The sequence below is a fragment of the Pristis pectinata genome, chromosome 17 (assembly GCF_009764475.1).
Source record: "Pristis pectinata isolate sPriPec2 chromosome 17, sPriPec2.1.pri, whole genome shotgun sequence".
Taxonomy (NCBI): Eukaryota; Metazoa; Chordata; class Chondrichthyes; order Rhinopristiformes; family Pristidae; genus Pristis; species Pristis pectinata.
Genome location: NC_067421.1, coordinates 20,324,351 through 20,343,628, shown reverse-complemented (window position 1 = coordinate 20,343,628; position 19,278 = coordinate 20,324,351). Strand labels below are relative to the sequence as shown.

Here is a 19,278-nt window from a genome sequence, read left to right as displayed (position 1 = left end):
TAGGAGAATTCCAGCCTTTTATCATGACAATCCGATAGTTCATTGGGCATTGTTACTGACACTAGATTTTTTATTTTGGTTTTAATCCATTAACAAAACATAATTTCCCCACCTACCATGCTGAGATTTGAACTTTGTACCCTCAGATCATTAAGCTGGTAATTTAGCCACTGTGCTACTGTTAAGAGCCACCTTACAACCTATGTCATTACAGCCTTTGTCCCTGGTCCTAGTATCTGCTCCTTGGTTGAGCAACCATTTCATTTTCTGACAAGCCATGTGGAGTGTTGCACATTGAAAGTGCTATATGAATGCCTGATGTTGGTATATCAGTGTGTGGATGTATTCCTCTGATGAGATGTTCTTTGCTCTTCTTTGTACCCTAGTGTGGCCAAAAGCCTTGGAGCTAAGACCGTGTGTGAGAAAGCACTTCAGAATACACAAGAACATATTGTTCTCTCTGAAGTAATCAGTGATCATGAGGCTGTGCAAGCAACAGAGAGATTTTTAGGTGAGACTTTTTTTAAAATTTTCACAGAGCCATGTTGTTGAAAATCGGGCTTCCTTCCAAAAAGGCACAAAACTATTTAATTTCATGTTTTACTTAAATAGATTAAAGAATTCTACTTTGCAATGGGATGAATAATATATTATGATTTGAACTCTTTCCTTATATAGCCCATTTGCAGCAGAAATCTTCTGCGGTGTATTTTGGTTTAATAAAAGCATCAGATGTAAACAAATTGGTTTCTCCTTCACCAAGAAGAATGGTATCAATTGGTTTTGAGAGTTTCTCACACTGATTTAATATAAGAGTTGTGAGAATTTAGTGCAGTTTTCTCTATGGGAAGTTTTTGTACATAACTATCAATAACAAGTTTATATGATTTTTTTTTACAGACAATCTGAATTAATACTTATCTCAGGTTTATACTCCACTATATTGTTAAATTATGGTCACAATATTTAATTACAGAAATGGGATGTCCCAAAGTTCAGTGAGCTGCATATGACTTCTGTAGCTAAAATGCTGATTCTTTAGCTTACCAGCTGAGATGTGAAAGAAGTGAATACGAGAGGGCACAGTTAAGAAAACAAGTACACTTTTTGTCCAATTTGACCTAGTGAACTATACGCTTTGAATACATTTCAATATAATTATTGCTGACTGTGCTCTATGAACTGAGGCCTTTCTTGGCCAAACCACATCACTAATGAGCTCTGAGGCCCCAAAATTAGGATTCTCCCTTCTGGAAAGTAAAGCATTTTGATTCCTAATTATTATGGAAATGGCTATTATTTTCCCTTCACCCTAAATAATGTTACTGACTTGTTTCATTGAGATCAACAATTTAAAAAGCATGTAAAAGACAGTCAAAAAGATGGTCACCATCCATTTGACATCAGCAAGAGCCAATGAACAGAAAGGTTCATGAATAAAATTGTTCTGAAATATCCATTGTGAGTTTGTTAAATATGAATGCTCAATGACTTTGCCTTGGCAGAGCACACATAATTTACCAACTTGTTGTTAATAGGCATTGGTTGAATTTTGGTCATCTGTCAATTGGGACAACCAGGAGAGAAACTGAGAAAGAAGTGTGCACGGGAAAAGAATAGTGCTAATGAGGGAGACAGAGTAACCAAGGGCATGTACAGGTGGGGGTGGTTAGAAACCAAACATGACTAAAGTTACATTTCATAATTAAATGTTTATCAGATATAAGTAACCACACCAATAAACCTCTGACTCACTTGTCTATTTGCTCACTGAGCTTGAATAAATTGGTTACCCCACAGTAATTACTGTTCTGTGCATAAAGAATTCCAGCTGGGTCAATAGTCAAGTCCAAAATTGAATAGGAAAATAATAGGGAGAGTGGGTAGGAGCACAGTTTGGATTTTGATGCCTTTGAAGACTGTTTCACATATCTTTAAGGGGAAGAAATGGATTTTGAATTTAGAGTCACGGCTTTGTTGTTGGTTTCCATTTTAGAAATTTCCGTACATATCATTGAAAAGCCAGAAGTTTTATATTGAATGTAATTCTGTCTCCTGTGATAGCTTTGAAATCTGAGATGATTATCAAATCAGAACTTGCAACCTGATTGCATACAATGGGTGCTTTTTGCAGATGATGAAAGGATATTGGTTGAACCAGCCTGCGGTGCATCACTAGCTGCCATTTACAGCGGTGTCATCCAGCGTCTGCAGAAGGAGGGACAGCTGGTCAAGGACTTACAGTCAATAGTTGTCATTGTCTGTGGTGGAAGCAGCATCACAATGGCACAGCTTAAAGAATACAAAATGCAACTAGTGAGCGATCAATGAAGCAATTTTTCTGAATGTGTCGCTTTCCTTATAAATCATTCCCGTCTGGCAGACAGTAATCATGTGAAATCATATGACTGGAATTGTTGAAAAGTTGGGTTAAATGAATGGATTGGGAAAGGTCTCTTTATCATGCTTGGGCCTTATTTGCAATATTCCTCCATGCTACAGTGCAGCTTGCAAATTGTTTCTGCCTTCTCATGCTTAGCAGAAGTGTAGATACCAGGTTTACGTGAGGTTTCTCTCGCTCCCTTTCTACCATTCCCAGCCTCCCTCTCTCTCTCACTGTGATTCTATTATGTATCTCCCTCTCTCTCTCTGTTCTCCAATTATCATCTTTCACCGACCACCTGTTTTGAGATGATCAGAATAAATGTATTTCTTACTCTAAACATCCAAGGTGATGTAGTAAAATGGAGACACAAGAGACTGCAGATGCTGAAATCTAGAGAGAAAATGAGCCACTGAAGGAACTCAGTGGGCCAGGCAGCATCTGTGGAAGAAAATGGACAGTCGATATTTCAGGTTGAGACTCTTCATCTGCCAGAATGTTGTTGATAGCTTTAGTCTCAATGATGGTAGGTGCAAATGTTGTTATATTTAATAACTTGAAGCTTTTTGGCTCTGCACTAGATGACAGTGGATTTAGACTTCTGCTTCTAATTCTGAGTTTGCAATCTGATCTAATTCAACTCAACCCAGGCAGATTAATATTTCTTCATTCTGCTGGCTGTAAAGGGAAGTGAATGTGGGACTTTAATATCATACCCATTGGTTGAGAACAGTGTTTGGTGAAAGCACCAGAAGCCCTGAAATTGGACCTGAGTTTTGTTTAGTGAATAAAATAGACCTGTGAGCAGTTTAGCTGGTGTTTTGATATGGTGGCGTCCATTGCCAGGGAAAGTGCTGGTCATCACGAAATGGGAAAGGACACGACTGCTGCTTTTCCAGAGCCGATCATGAATGTCATTGACGTGCACGATTTTCCCTTTGGCCTCACTAACAGAAATTGTAGCAATAACGTGCAGCCTTCAACCTTAGTTGTAAACTCTCACTGAAACAATGACATACCCCTGCAGGAAGTTGTCACTGATATGCAATTAAAGAGACCCCACTGGGACATTGATGTTTTGACAATTCTTCCACAATCATTTTTATGTGCTGCAGTTGTGTCCATGGGTGACAAAGATTGCACTATCTCTATTCTGCACCCCGCTGCAGGATGCTGTAAACACTGGTCCCTCAATGATCCCTTGCAGTGATTGGGGACAACTTGTTCTATAGAAACCCAACAGACCAGAGCAGCCTTTATGCTACTATACGGTGGCTGCCATGGAGATTGTACTTTAAGGATCGGACTCCCTTTCCCGTGGTCAATGCAGGCATAACCTGGCAGCTGCAAGTTCAGTAGGGCACTGCTCTCGGGAAATACACAAGCAGCATTTTAATGAATGAAGATGAAACCTTCCCCAACACTTCTTCGAATGAGATTTTCACCAACTTCCTGATTTCTATACTACTAGTCACCCATTTGGGCACCAGCATTGTGGGTAGTTGTCTTGTACACTTGTTCTGAGTTCAGCCTAAACCTGTACTGCTGGGGTAAAACTAATCAAGACTCACAGAGCAGCACAACCCAGAAACTCCAATAAACACTTATTAAAACTGAATAAAGCCTACAGGTAAAGTGAGATAAGTACAAGTGCTACAAATAATATCTTGACAAAGATTAGACAATGTAAAATGTAACAAAATACTTGTTCTAATATGACCTTTGTGTGCTAACTACATTACACCTCTTTAATTCTTAACTGTAATTGAAGCTTCAACTCAAGTACATTCTAACTCTGGCTCTGAATACTCGTGATGAACTTGTAGCCAACTACTCAGATGATCACCACGTCTATCGTTCCCTTGCAAGCTGCCTTTTAACATTAAATATTACTCGCTTGCACAGTTCTCTTTATCTTTAAATGATTTGAACAATACACATCGTAGCGGTTGCTTGGAATAGACTGCCCAGTGTACAGGGGATTAATCCTGTCCACGGCTTCCTTCCAAGTTGCTAAGTTTTGTTTTGACCCTTGCTGTTTTATGGTACAAAACATCACACCTCTGACAGTTTAATTGAAGCATAGCATCCTTATCGTAATCTTGTCTGTTTGCTATATGTCAGTGAAAATGGTCCTTTTCATTCCTATGTCAGTGAATTAGCCTGTTGTCTTCACAAAGGAAAGTCATCCTGCTTGATATTTAGACCATTATCACACAGTTAAGGGTAATGGGGTTATCAGGATTTTGAAAGCTGCTGAGTGTTTTTGACTCCAGCAACAATTTGAACAATATTTTAAAAAGCTTTTGGACTGACTTCAAATTTGGTGGAACTATATTTGCTATTTCTCTGTGAGCTTGTAGAGGCCAGATCACAAGGGTTCAGAGAAGGAAACATGCACCTCATATCCTTTGGCTGGCTCAAACCTTTTTTAAAAGTTCAGTTTAAAGCTCCCTTATTTCTCATGATGTGCTGGGATATGAAGCATGATCATTTTTATGTATGAAGGCCACCAAATTGCCTTTAGAGACAGCTGCTTGATCCTTTTAAATGTGTTCTTCCTGCAGGTAAGGCTCCAGCACTGAGTACTCTGTAGCAGACCAAAAACTGAATTCCAGTTTCTAAGCAAAATATTTTGAAATATAACCTTTAAAGAACAGCTTTCTAGAGAAGGTATGTTTAGCAAGCATTTTATTCTGAAGGCAAAGAACAGAAAATATGTTCTTATTTCCTTACTGTGATATCTCACACACACACTGTACTATTACATGAACTGCTTCAAGCAGATAAAGGGAAGATTTGCTAAATGCTTTTTTGTGAGGACTGTGCCCAAACCCCTCTATTGCATCATAACTAAGTTTTTCAGATAAAGGGAGAGACACAGGAAGACTTTTGAAAACTAGATAATTCAGAAAAATAATGTGCCCAAGTTTACTTCCCCTCAGGTTTTTATTTGCATGTTTTACCAAATTTCTACACTGAGGATGGCAGATAATGTAAGATCCCTTGAGATCACTGTTGACATTCTGAAATTAAAACACCTGACTCAGGGTTGAATAAACTGATGCATTTCTAATTCTTTCAGTTTATCTGATACTGTAACACCTCTCATCCAGTTCCTGTTTCGGGATGTTCAGTAATTAATGCCACAGTGCGCTGCTGGAAGTGATCCATCCACAGTATATCTGAAGGCTGTTTTATACTAAAAGTGTGCTTTATTATGATACATTCAGTAAGTGATCTCATCCAACATTAAGCTGATGACTAGAGCATTATAAACGCACATTGTCATGAGTTCTGCAGGATGCTGTCAAGTTGTCACTTTCCTCTTAATGGGTAACAGCACATGTATAAAAACAGGGGGTCATAGAACTGTATTTCAGCATTGTACCATTGTACCAAAGTATTTAGTACCATCACAGCAGAAAGTGGGTGCTCAGCCCGGTTAAACTACCTAATCACAGAGGTAGAGAAAGCAAATCAAGAAGCAACCAAACTGAAATGCCTGGACAGATTTTTATTCACCAGCTGGTCACTGGCTGCTTAAGAAACTTTTAAAATCATGTGAGGCTGAACAGTCAGAGAAATAGCTATACCACTGGGCTTTGCATTATTGGTAAAGTTGTCACATGTAGGTATTGTGTTGTAAAGAACATTAGTGCTGAAGATGCAGCATAACTTGGGAAAAAATTCATGCCTGAAATATATTTTTACTGTCAACAAATATCTTCATATACAAAATCTATTTTCTTTTTCCTTTATAGTTCAATTAATAAAGTATATTTCTTCAAATGTAAGGGATGTAAACTGATGTGTGGGACTGGGTGTTTCATAAAAATAATATTATTAAATGAAATATTAAATGACATATTTTCTCCTTTTAAGAGGCCATCAGGGCATGAGTAATTTAGATACTGTGGATTATCAAATTAAAATCTATAACATCAATGTGAATTTACAAATTGTTATTATAGTCATGCAAAGTGCACTCTGATGCATTCCTGAAAGACTAACAGATAGTTAACTTTGTGCTCTTGTCTTCCCTTTTAAGCAGTGCAGATTGTAATCAGAACTTGTATATTGGAGAAGTTTAGTTTTCATGGAACATATACAGTTTAATACTCTGTGATTGTTTCCAGAACCACATAAACTGACTGTTAATTTAGGACTGACACCAGTAACTGACTCTACCAGTTCAATGTGGCTTGCCATTCAACCCAGCTAGACCATGTAGAGAAGATGAAATTTCAGGATTTTCCAAGTGACTTTCTCTGTCCATCCCCCCGGATGTGGAAGGTCTGGAGGATGTAGTCAAAATCTTTGCAAACAGAAAATTACTGGAATGCAAAGAATCCACAATAAAGTTAATCTGGCTCTGTTTTCTAGTTCCTGAGATTGGTCCCAGTTTTTTCCTGATTTCTTTTTTGTTTTTGGGATCTGGCAGTCTCTGGGAAGGCCAACATTTATTGTCTGTCTATCATTGCCCTTGAGAAAATGATAATGAACCACTTTCTTGAGCAGTTCCAGGATTCAGAACCCCTGGTGCTGAAGGACTGGTGATACATTTCCAAAGCAGGATGGGATGCAACTTGGAGTGGAACCTGCTGGTGGCAATGCACTGATGTGCCTGTTGCTCTTGCTCCATGTTTTGGAATGCCCTGGATTATCATGTACTGGTGACGGAAGGAACTGTAGATAATATTTGGTGTGGTGAATGGGGTGGCAGTCAAACAGAATGCTTTGTCCTGGATGTTGTTGAGCTTTTTGAGAGTTGTTGGAATTGCACTAATCCATGCTAGTAGAGAGTATTCCACTATGACTTATGCGTACTAGGTGGTGGAAAGGATTTGGGATGTCAGGAGGTGAATTAGTCATCCTCTAACTTGCTCTTATTTACATGTCTGGTCCAATTGAGTTTCTGGCCAATAGTGAACCCCAAGATGTCAATGGTGGGGCCTCAGCAATGACATTATTAAATGTCAAGAATAGGTGGTTTGACCCCCTGGTTGGAGATGGTCAAAGCCTGGCATTTTGTGGCACGAATGTTACTTGCCACTCCTCACCTCAGGCCCCAGTGTTCTCCCAGTCTAGTTGTATGCAGGCATGGACTGCTTGAGGTGTGAAGAGTGTGAGTGGAATTGAACATTGTGCAATCAGCAGCGAACATCCCCACTTCTGTCATGATGGAAGGGAGGTCATTGATGAAGCTGTTGAAGATACTTGTACTAAGGCCACTACCCTGAGAAACTCTTGCAGTGATATACTGGGGCAGGGCTGATTGATCTCCAAGAACCACAACCATCTCCCTCTGTGCAAGGTATGACTTCAACCACTGGAGTGTTTTCTCCTTGACACCTAGTGACCAGTTTTACCAGCACTCCTTGATGCCTCAGTTGACCTGAGCTGGGTGGAACCTTGAGCCTGCAATGTGTGAAAAAAAACACCCAACACCCATCCATCTTGTTTCCAAGTTGCATTATTATTCCCACTTTCTCATTATGCATCACATAATCAGATATTCCTGCAGCAAAGGTGCTGCAGTGAAATGCCAGATAAACCATTACCATTATGAATCATATACTCCTTCCCACTCTGATGAATATTAACATCAGGAAATTCAAATTGTGAGCCATGTTTACAATTTATAAAGCCAAAGGGGACTGAAAGGTATAGTGTATCTCAACAATTGCTTTGCTGTAGGTACTGCAATAAATTAGCTTTGGGAGTTAAGTTCCAACATTCTCAGGCTAGTTCTTAGAACAAATAGACCTATAGCATAAATAGCCTCGACGCTGGAATTCTGGTCTGAGAGGCTGCTAGTTTAACATACTAATTTACTGATTAATAATAACCTGATAACTGTTGACAAGAAATCAGAAAGAATGCAAATATTTTCCTTATTTTGTTCCATTGATTTCATTGATTGTATGAAGCTTTACTGTTGATGTTCTTTCAGGGAAATAACTAACATTTGTTTCAACGATCTACCTTAGTGACTCAGCGTTTAATGTTCCTGTATCTCAATATGTGTTTTTTTTCAACAAAGAGCTGGTAAAGTCATGTTATGACAAAGAAGAGCATGTGTAATTATACTAAATTAATTTTAAAGACAGCGCATATGCTGCATAGACATTTCAACTTTACATGGGAAGGTAATATTCACCACAGAAATGGTGATTTAAGGTGGCAATAAAGTAATTCTGTTTTCGATAAATTGCTCCAGAATTATCAGATAAATATAAAGTTGTTGACTGACCAGCAGTGCATTACTGCAACTGTGATCACTGTGAATAATGGAAGTGTTAGTCTTTTCTTTATCACAGTGTGATCCTCAGAAAATTCCATTAAATAAAAAAAAATAGCCAGTTCTAACTATTAAAGCATTACTTTTACATTGTCGTGTTATAACCCACAAAGGATGCATTTGCTTCTTGTTAAAGAAATATTTTTTAATATTTTTCTTAAGATTTATCCTGGTTATGTATATTGACCCACAGAAAAAAAGAAGGAAAAAATGCCACATTTTATGAGGAATGATCCAGTCTAATTCAGAGCCAGTCCTTTCCTGTGTCATTTGTTGTCACATTTTGATATAAGGAACAAAAAAGGAAAGCATTGGTGGAAGGGGTGTTCTTGAGGAATCTTAGTTACCGTGAAGACTTATGCAAGGTAAGTATTGATAATTGAGCTTAATGTTGTAAGGCTACCAAAAATCAGAGCTAAAGAGTTTTTAAAAGGAAATGCTGGGTACTGTTTCACATGCTCCCTTTAAATTTACCAGGTTCACTTGGAACATTTATTATCCCACTGTGTTATACCTTAAACAATGTGAATTAATAGTGTTGGAATATTAATAGGAATAACATTCAATACTCCTGAAAATCTGCCAGTTAGTCATCACCAAAGTCCTGAGTATGCCGGATTTACAGAGTTTTACTGTTGGCATATTAAACAGTCCCTGGCATGATCTTTTTGAGTACTGATCATATCAGTAAACCAAATAGCTTCTTATTCTTCAAGATCTGAATAAACAGTTAAAGCAAACCTTGTCTTATTTCTATCCATCATTTTCTTTTATTCCCTCATGGGATGTCGGTATCACAGGCCAGCCAGCATTTATGGCTAATCCCCACACAACTGAGTGACTTGCTGGGAGGTTTCAGAGGACAACTGAGCTTAGTTGTGTTGCTTTGAACATAAACATAAGAAATGGAATCAGATATAGGCCATTCAGCCCCTCGTGTCTGCTCCACTATTCAATAAGATGATGGCTGATCATTTCTCTCAACACCACTTTTCCCATGTCTCTTGATTCCCTTAATTATAAGACTGTAGTCACATGTTGGTTTGTCAGTTGCCGGGTGAAGACTGCAAATTTCCTTTCTTAGAGTGCATAAATGAACTGAATAGACTTTATGGCAACCTTCTAAAGTCCAGATTACTTAATTAACTTAAGTGAAACTGCCCAGTTGCTAAAGTGGGATTTGAACTCTTATCCCTGGGCCTTCAGTCCAGGTCTCTAGAATACATCCACAAATGCCACTCAAACGCAACATAAATAATGGATCAAAATAATGCAAATTCATCATAATATCAGTGAAGGGTTTTTGTGTGTTGGTAGTCACTTTGGAAGAATTGCAAGCAGTTGAATACATTTTGCCTTTTTTCAGCTGAATATATAAAGACAAAGCTCATTCTTTCAAGAATTAAGACAAGAACAGATGTTTGGTAATTAAAGGTGTCTAGGCAATGACAGAGAGTGTACAGGTACAGAGCCCCAGCTGTCAGAATGAAAGAAGGTTTTCCTTCCCTCTTGAGTTTCCCTCCCTGAGCACAGATCTATGGAGGTAGCTTCTTGAGTAGTTTACGCAGTTTGTGCCATATGTTGAGGTGTTTATCCATCTGAACTGTTCAGGGAAATAATCACCCAATTTAATGTCTTGCAGAAAGTGATTCAAATTTAGAAGAGTTTAATGTTTCTCTTAATGGATTAGTGTATGATTACAATTTAATAAAGGCTCCATAATACTGTGTGAGCTTTTCACTTAGCCGTGTTTCCTATTTCTAGTATTTGAATGCTTTTCTCAACTCTCTCACAAAATATTATTTAAAATGCATTAATGAATTTTCCATGTTTTAATAAAATTGATGTAAATGACTAAAAACTGGGAACTGCTTTGTTAAGCATTATCAAAAGCTATCAAAAATGGAATTGCTGTTCATTTTGTTGTGTGTTCGACATTAAATAACAACCCCATTTTGCTGAGTATTGGTCACACTTTGATATAATATTGAGTTACCATCAACTGAAACAATAATGCCACCTACAGGTTTAAGGATTGAAATACTGATTCTAAATCAGTTCATAATCTATCATAAACAACATTTTAACTTGGATTCCATTTTTCTGAAGATATGACTGTGACTGATTTTGAAGCACTGGGCACTTTTTGTTTAGAAAGTTTTCAAGCCTGTTTTGCTAGAACACTGAATGACCTCTTCTAAATTTGCCAAGAAATTTAATTAGTTGGAAAGTTTTTTCAACGTGATGCTGTCCAAAATTGATTTTTCTGGAGTAAATCACATTAGTGTTCATGTCTGGGTGAAATTGTGCCAACTGACTGGGCATTCATGTCACGGTACTTGTTAGCACAACTGACATTCTTGTCTTTATTCTTGAAACAAGGATGAGCTTTGTCAGCAATTAATATATGAAGGTGGGAAAAAAAGTAGATGTACTATTTTGTTCTTATGATTTGTACAGCTGCCTTTCAATCATTGTGCAATGCAAATCTCTACCAACACCAAAAAATTGACCTCATAAGAAAGATTGTGGAATAGTCCCACGAGAACTAGAAGCCATTATGCCCTACATTCCTACTTGCAACTTAAAGGGATACCCTATTGACATCAGGAGGCTTCAAAGAGCAGCTTCAGAAGTGACCACAGACTGATCAGAGTCTACAGAGAGTGCTAAACCTACTAGTGACTGTTTGTAGTTAACAGCTGAGCTATCCATTCAATGGGTGTCTGGGTGGTAACACTGCTGGTAGCACTCCATTATTAGAGGCTTCAGGACAGGCACAGTAGGTCAGGGACTATGTGACAGGAGGAACAAACCTGTAAGTCTGCGAAGAAACTATGTGCAGAGAGTCCTGACCGACCCGAGTCTGGCTCATGTTCTCCAAGTCTGCAATAACAAAAATATGTGACAGCCTTTGGCCACTGCTCTGTCTACGGAGGTGAAGGAGTCAGTGACTCTCGTGTTTCTTCACACTGAATCATTCCAGGCAGCCACAGCAGACTTCTGCCATACTTTCCTTTTTGTTGCTTACAGCAGCACCAAGGTTCTCTACTCATAGAGGAACTCTATCCTTTTTTGATTCCACTGAGGGGAAGGTATCATCTCAGACACTGGGATTCCCCAGCAATGTTGGCTTCTTTCTTGTGCAAGTTGCCACCAACTGCACTCATGCAAAACCTGACTCTTTTCATTAATAGAACATAGAACACTACAGTACAGTACAGGCCCTTCGGCCCACAATGTTGTGCCGACATTTTATCCTGCTCTAAGATCTATCTAAACCTTCCCTCCCACATAGTTCCCCATCTCTCTATCATTCATGTGTCTATCTAAGAGTCTCTTAAATGTCCCTAATGTATCTGCCCCCACAACCTCTGCCAGCAGAGCATACCACACACCTACCACTCTCTCTGTAAAAAAAACTTACTCCTGACATCCCCCTTATATCTTCCTCCAATCACCTTAAAATGATGCCCCTTCATGTTAGCCATTGTCGCCCCGGGAAAAAGTCTCTGACTGTCCACTCGATCTATGCCACTTATCATCTTGTACACATCAATCAACTCACCTCTCATCCTCCTTCTCTCCAAAGAGAAAAGCCCTAGCTCACTCCTATCCTCATAAGACATGCTCTCCAATCCAGTCAGCATCCTGGTAAATCTCCCTTGCACCCTCTCTAAAGCCTCCACATCCTTCCGATAATGAGGCGACCAGAACTGAACACAATACTCCAAGTGTGGTCTAACCAGAGTTCTATAGAGCTGCAACATTACCTCACAGCTCTTGAACTCAATACCCCGACTAATAAAGGCCAACACACCATATGCCTTCTTAACAACCCTATCGACCTGCGCGGCAACCTTGAGGGATCTATGGATGTGGACCCCAAGGTCCCTCTGTTCCTCCTCACTGCTAAGAGTCCTGCCATCAACCCTGTATTCTGCCTTCAAATTTGATCTCCCAAAGTGTATCACTTCATACTTTTCCAGGTTGAACTCTCCCTAAAGCTAGCTGGTCATGGATCATGAGAAGAATTTTTTGATGGCGACTGCCATACTTCGTAGTAGCTCCCATGACGTTAACTATAGACACAATCCAATGTTTAGACAACTTTATTCCAGATCAATGACAAAGGTAGCATTAGTTGCGAAAAACTGTGGTCAAATTCCATTAATTAAGGGTCCTAGTAGTCCATTCAGGACCTCCAGTGTGTTTATTATAGCTGTATTAATTCTTCGGCTGTCCTAGATGTAAGCCAAGATCCCATTACTCCCTGTTAAATTGTATGCTGTCTCTGTACTTCTGATTCTTTGACTTTTGGCCCATTAAGGGGATCAAGTAGAAAAATCTTGTGCTAGTGAGCAGAATGGAAAGCCTGGGCCATAACTCTGAGTCCTTCTTGAAAAGCTAGTCATTTGCAACAGGAGGTGGTTTATGCCATAATTGTGACCCTTACTTTTTTTTAGTTCATTGATCTATAACAATCTGTTTTGTTTTGGCCTTTGTGTTTATGGAAAGATTCGGAGTCATCATCTTGACTTTTTCCTTAAAATATATGATCTATATCCTACCCAGTATGTCCTGATAAAAATAATCTGCATTCCAAGCACTTTGCAAACTATAAATACATAACTGCACGAGTTTGCACATGTTACTACTGTAGATCCATACTGCTGCCATTTTGTAATATACTGCCATCTGGAAACTTTGCTTTTTGATATCTGCAATTTCCTTAAATATATGACCTAAGATTTTACAATTAATCCAATTCACAGTAAAGGTTGTTGTACAAACATAGCCACATTGCTGACAACTATGGAATGAAGATGGCTTCAGATTAGTGTCCAAATATGTTATAGAGGGAAGTTAGAACTTCTTATAGGTAAAAGAAAGTTGTGCTTACCAAAAGGATGCAACATTAGTCTTAATGTACATTGAACTAAGGCTGAAAAGACATTTGATAAAAAGGAAATGGGCAAATATGTGATGGTCCTTTCTGAGGTCTGACACCCCACCATTCATGCAATAATATTCATCATCCCTAGAAAAATGTCCTCTTAACTGAAAAATCATTCTTGGTATCTGTAGTGTATATAAATGTAAGTAAACCTTTAAAAACTAAGTGCACCCAGTGGTAAGACTTTGATACATTGTTGTACCAGATACGACTGCTTTCACAAAAGGATGCTCTGCTGATAGATAGATGTTCTGTCAATAGCTCTCTCCATGTTATTCAAACAGCAATACAAAAGATCCTACAGACACCACAGTATGTAAGCATTTGGTAAACAGTAGAGAGCTAAACACAGGAATAAATAAGCCAATCTGACAATGTAAACTATGTAAAAAAAACAAAGGGCAGTGGCAACTGGTAATTGGCAGCTGATAACATGATTCATTTTGGAACTTCCTTAATTTTGAACTGCTCTAGTTATGCAAACTGAAATACCTGAACGTTACACTGCAGCACTTTCAGTTTTGAAGCAATCTTGCAGTTTACACAATCAGCTTGGAAATTTCCACTTCATGATCAGTAATCCACTGTAGGCTATTTAATAAGACTGAAAATAATCAGCCAGGGACCATTAATGACAATCCCATTCCTGATTAACTGATGTACCAGATCTTTGGAGGACCAAAATTATCTCCATCATTGTTTCAATTAAGATAGTTTAGCTGAACAATATCTGTACTGAATTTCCAGACTCCATGAATTGGTAAAATATGCTTGTAACCTACAATTCGATTAATCTTAACTTTTCAAAGTACTTTAATAAACAAATTCAACAAGCTAATTTATTTTTTACCAACAAATCAGGACTGCTTCTTTTTCAGTACATTGGATGACACTATATTTATTGAGCGAATAATGTAAAATTTCTAATTAATTCATATTGATGCTCAGCATAATAATGACCAGAGCAGCAGGAATCATATCTCAGTTTTCAATTAGTAGCTTCCGTATTAAAAATAAATTTCCACCCACTGTGAGGATAATATTGGAGTCTCCAAAGGCCACATGAATTAGCAATCACATGTGCTCAATATCTATCAGTTTCATCCTTTTAACGGAACAGCATAATTTAGGGCAAGAAGGAAAGACAATTAAGTTTAGGATGAAATTATACTGCCAATTATGAACTGATGAACTGATGGGAAATGGTTTTCAATGTCAGTCCAAATGAAAATAGGTTCAGATTTGGTCAGTGTGTCGTCAAAAAGGTCTTTGCCTGCTATAAAATGATACTACTGCAAACTGTGTTTTACAGTTTCAATCCCCACTTCACAAAACTGTACACCTCTGGATGAAAGTTGGCATGAAAGCAGCAAACCTAAATCATAGAAGTTGTTAAGGTCTAGAAACTGCACAGTTCACACTCACTTGAAGGAAGGTTGCTCAGAGTCTTAAGCTAAAAAGTTTTTTTCTCTCTATTGGGAGAGTAGAAAGAGTTTTACATGTTTGATGTGAACATGGACCCTTGGGGTTCAAAAATCTTCCCTTCCTGGTGCTGACGTATTCAATCAGCTTGAAGAAGAAATCTCTGAAATATTAACTGAGAAAGCTAAAGATCACTGATAGTTTCATTTAACACTTACGAGAGTACTTTGCTGTGTTTGGTGGAGATATTTAATCGTTTAAAGTAAGTGAGTTAATAAGAAGAAAACATGAAGTGACTTGAGTGTTCATCTAAATTCCAAGATCTCATTCTCACCCAACCCTTCGTCAACATTTGAGTCTTCTCTCTATTTATATTTAAATTTCCTGCACTTGATTTACTAATATTTCCACAGATCATCGGATTTGGAATCACAAACTCAGAGCTCAAGAGTTTGGTTTCCCGTGGGTTCCAATCTGCTAGATCTGGGGGGGGGGGGGGGGGATGGTTTGCTGCATGTTGTTCCAATAAATAGGCTGTTTCCATCACTTCCTCAAAAGCAGCTGTTGAAAGATACATCTGCTTTTAAATAGCCTTGTCAAGGCTGACATAGAAAGTCTGTATTAGCTTGAAAACGTAAAATTATTCTTTAAAATCTTAACAGGAGTCCAGCGATTGTTTCCATCTGCTTTAAACTCTCCAGGAGATGGCAGCACAGAACTGCTGCTCAATAGCACTCGTCTCTCATTGAAAAATAAGTCTGAACCTCTGGTGTGTCCTTCGGAAAGCTTCAGCTGCTGTCGGGCAACCCCGGGGCAGGGGAGTGGGTGACGACTGAAGGTTCCCCTGGGGTTCTTTAGGCGACATCCAGCTTCTGGGACAGGCGGCGTGGATCTTGGAGCTGCCAGGGACGGGGGGAGGTGGTGGAACGGAGTCGCACGACAGTCCTGAAGAGGGAGAGTGGCCGTGGTCGAAGAGTGTTCTCACTCTTGAGAGCAGCTCGACAATGAGGGTAACGCCGACGAGGAAGACTGGGGAAATGGGGGAATCTGGAGGGAAGGGAAAGGGCTAAAAGGGAAGGCGTGAAGAGAGAGTGAGCTGAGAAGGGGGGGTACAGAGGGAGGAGGAAGGCAAGGGCAGGCATTTAAGAGAGTGAGAGAGCAAATGAAGGGGAGGAATAGGGAGGGAGCTTGCAAAGGGGAGAGCTGAGGAATAGGGTGTAGGCAAGATTATTTGTGTCCATACGTTTAATCAGACTGTGTCCCTGTGTGCTGGTGTTTGTGTCTATATATGGGTGTGCCAAGTCTGTGTGGCAATGCCTGGTCTCCAGAGGCCTTGGGCTTCCCAGCCACTGGACCAAGACCCGCTTTTGTCAAGACTATGTGGTAGCTGGTGTATTCCACCATCAACGCATTGAAAGAATTCACCCACAGGCAACTTCCGTTCCTCAAAACTGCAGCAGAAGCAAGTCAACCTCAATCCCGAGGGACTGCCCACAGACAAAAGGTATGGCTGCAGACCTTGCCTACAAGAAAGATAAACAATAAACATTTGTGTGTTCTATGTCACCCAAGCGACTCAATATAATGCCATCTTTCCTGAATCTTGATATACATAAAGAGCAAATTTCTTTCATTCTTATTATCTTTGTTGAAGATGATACAAGGGTTGGGTTTACTGAAGTGTTTTGTCTCAAGATTTTGCAACTTCTCACTCTATATTGATGGTACATTCCTTGTGTCTTTAATTCTATGTCATTTATGCTTCTTTTGCAGTTATTAATGACATTTAATTTTATATATATTACTGTTGCAATAATAACAGGTATTTAGAGAGACAGCTCTACTCTCTCTACACTCATGACTGTGCGCATTAGCACAGCTCAAACACCATCTATAAATTCACTGATGGGTCCACTGTTGTTGGCAGAATCTCTGATGGCGATGAGGAGGCGTACAGGAGTGAGATAGATCGGCTGGTTGAGTGGTGTCACAACAACAACCTCGCACTCAATGTCAGCAAGACCAAGGAATTGATTGTGGACTTCAGGAAGGGGAAGTCTGGAGAACACACACCAGTCTTCATTGAGGGGTCAGTGGTGGAAAAGACGAGCAGCTTCAAGTTCCTGGGCGTCAACATCTTGGAATATCTACCTTGGGCCCAATACATTGATACAGTCATGAAGAAGGCATGCCAGCGACTCTACTTTGTTAGGAGTTTTAGGAGATTTGGTATGTCGTCAAAGATTCTTACAAATTTCTATAGACGTGTGGTGGAGGACATTCTGACTGGTTACATCACCGCCTGGTATGGAGGCTCCAATGCACAGGGTCACAAGAGGCTGCTATTACGAGCCCAGGTTACTACTTGATGAGTGTCCCTTTAAGATGCTCGAATGGTAGTGTGTGGCTTTATCTGACTACTGCACGAAAAAAACATGACTGTAACTGGAACGGGCTGGCAATTGCACAGACAGAGAGAGAGAGAGAGAGAGAGTTGGTAGTACTGACTGCCGGTCTCTGTATCTATGGATGAAGAACAATCGTTGCGACTATCACTTTAAAATCCAAGTATGGATTTTTGGAGCAATCTGTGGAGTTCACTTTGTCGTTAACCTGTACTGGAAAGCAGGTATATCTGTGGGTGGCCATGTATCGAGTGCCCTCGGTGTGGCAGATACTTCGAAGCAAAGCAATGGAGATCTTTGGTGATTGAGGCGTCGTATTGGTTCCATCGTGGAACTTGTGGAATTCGTAAACACCTTCTTTCTACATTTTCTGTACATTCTCTCTACATCCTAATGTGGTTTTCAAAAGCCTTTGCTCATCGTTTTGCTTCATGACTTGCTGAACTGAACTTTGAGAACTGTTCTTAAACTTCGGGTTTGGGAACTCACCACACACACACTTCGGGTTATTTTGGGGTCAATGTCTAATGTTTTTATTTTCTCTGATTATTATAAGTAGTTATTAATAAATAGATTTTAACATGGAAACCTGGCTCGTTATGTTTCTATTGTTGCTGGTACGTAACACTGCAGAGGGTTGTAGACTCAGCTAGTTCTATCACGGGCACAACCCTCCCCACCATCAAGGACATCTTCAAGAGGCGGTGCCTCACAGAGGTGGCATCCATCACTCAGGACCCTCACCATCTGGGATATGCCCTCTTCTCGTTACTACCATCAGGGAGGAGGTACAGGTGCCTGAAGACCCACATTCAATGAATGAGAAACAGCTTCTTCCCCTCCGCCATCAGATTTCTGAACAGTCCATGAACCCATGAATACTACCTCGTTATTCCTTTTTTTTATGCTACTGATTTATTTTTGTAATTTATAGTGATTTTATGTCTTTCACTGTACTGTTGCCGCAAAATAACAAATTTCATGTCATATAAGTCAATGGTAATAATTCTGATTCTGATTCTGCCAGAGCAAAGCACTGGTTCTATTCCATGGACCTTTCTCCATAACCTTGTGAATTTTTCTTCACCACATATTTGTCCAATTCCCTCCTGAATCCTTCCTCCACCACATCTGCTGGCAGTGCACTCCAAATTCCAATCACGTGCTGTGTAGAAAAGAGGTTATCTTGACATTACTCTTAATCTTTTTCCTTTTATACCTGTGACCTCTGGTCCATGACTCCTCCATCAAGGGGAACGAAGGGAACAGTCTTTCACTATCCACCCTGTCCTGACCTCTCAGTATTTTATATACATCTATCAAATCTCCCCCCATTAAAGAAAACAGTCTCAGCCCCTGTTATCTTGTAACTAGTCCCTCAATCCAGGAACCATCTTGTCAGTCTTTCCTGAACCACCTCTAGCGCCCTTACATCCTTCCTATAATGCTATGCAATCTTTCATAAAGACAATACAAAAGCAACAAACTCTATGTGCTGGAAATCTGAAATGAAGAAGAGAAAATGATGGTGATACTCAGCAGACAGGGCAATATTTGTGGTAAGAGAAACAGAGTTAACATTTCAGGTCAATAAACCTTCATCAGAGCTTTGTTTCTTTTCCACTGATATCATCACACTCACAGCATTTTACCTTTCAGCCAATTTCACAGACTCTTCCATCACAATGGTAAGTGTGTGGAATGGGCTGCTGGCAACGGTGGTGGAGGCGGATACGATAGGGTCGTTTAGGAGACTGTTGGATAGGTACATGGAGCTGAGAAAAATAGAGGGCTATGGGTAAGCCTA

General features: G+C 39.5%; 1 protein-coding gene across 3 annotated transcripts in view; it reads left to right on the top strand.

Annotated features, from left to right (window-relative positions):
- The window catches only part of sdsl (serine dehydratase-like), a 47,886-nt gene extending 30,558 nt beyond the window's left edge, over positions 1–17,328 (top strand). For 2 of the 3 annotated variants that reach the window (XM_052032438.1, XM_052032439.1), the window contains exons 7-8: positions 387–511; positions 2,135–3,451. In XM_052032438.1, coding sequence (XP_051888398.1) covers positions 387–511; positions 2,135–2,331 — 322 coding nt within the window. In that variant the 3' untranslated portion in view covers positions 2,332–3,451. Of the gene's footprint in view, positions 1–386; positions 512–2,134; positions 3,452–16,993 lie in introns of those variants that run through there. The other variant, XM_052032440.1, reaches the window with a different exon arrangement.
- The last annotated feature ends 1,950 nt before the right edge of the window (positions 17,329–19,278 follow it).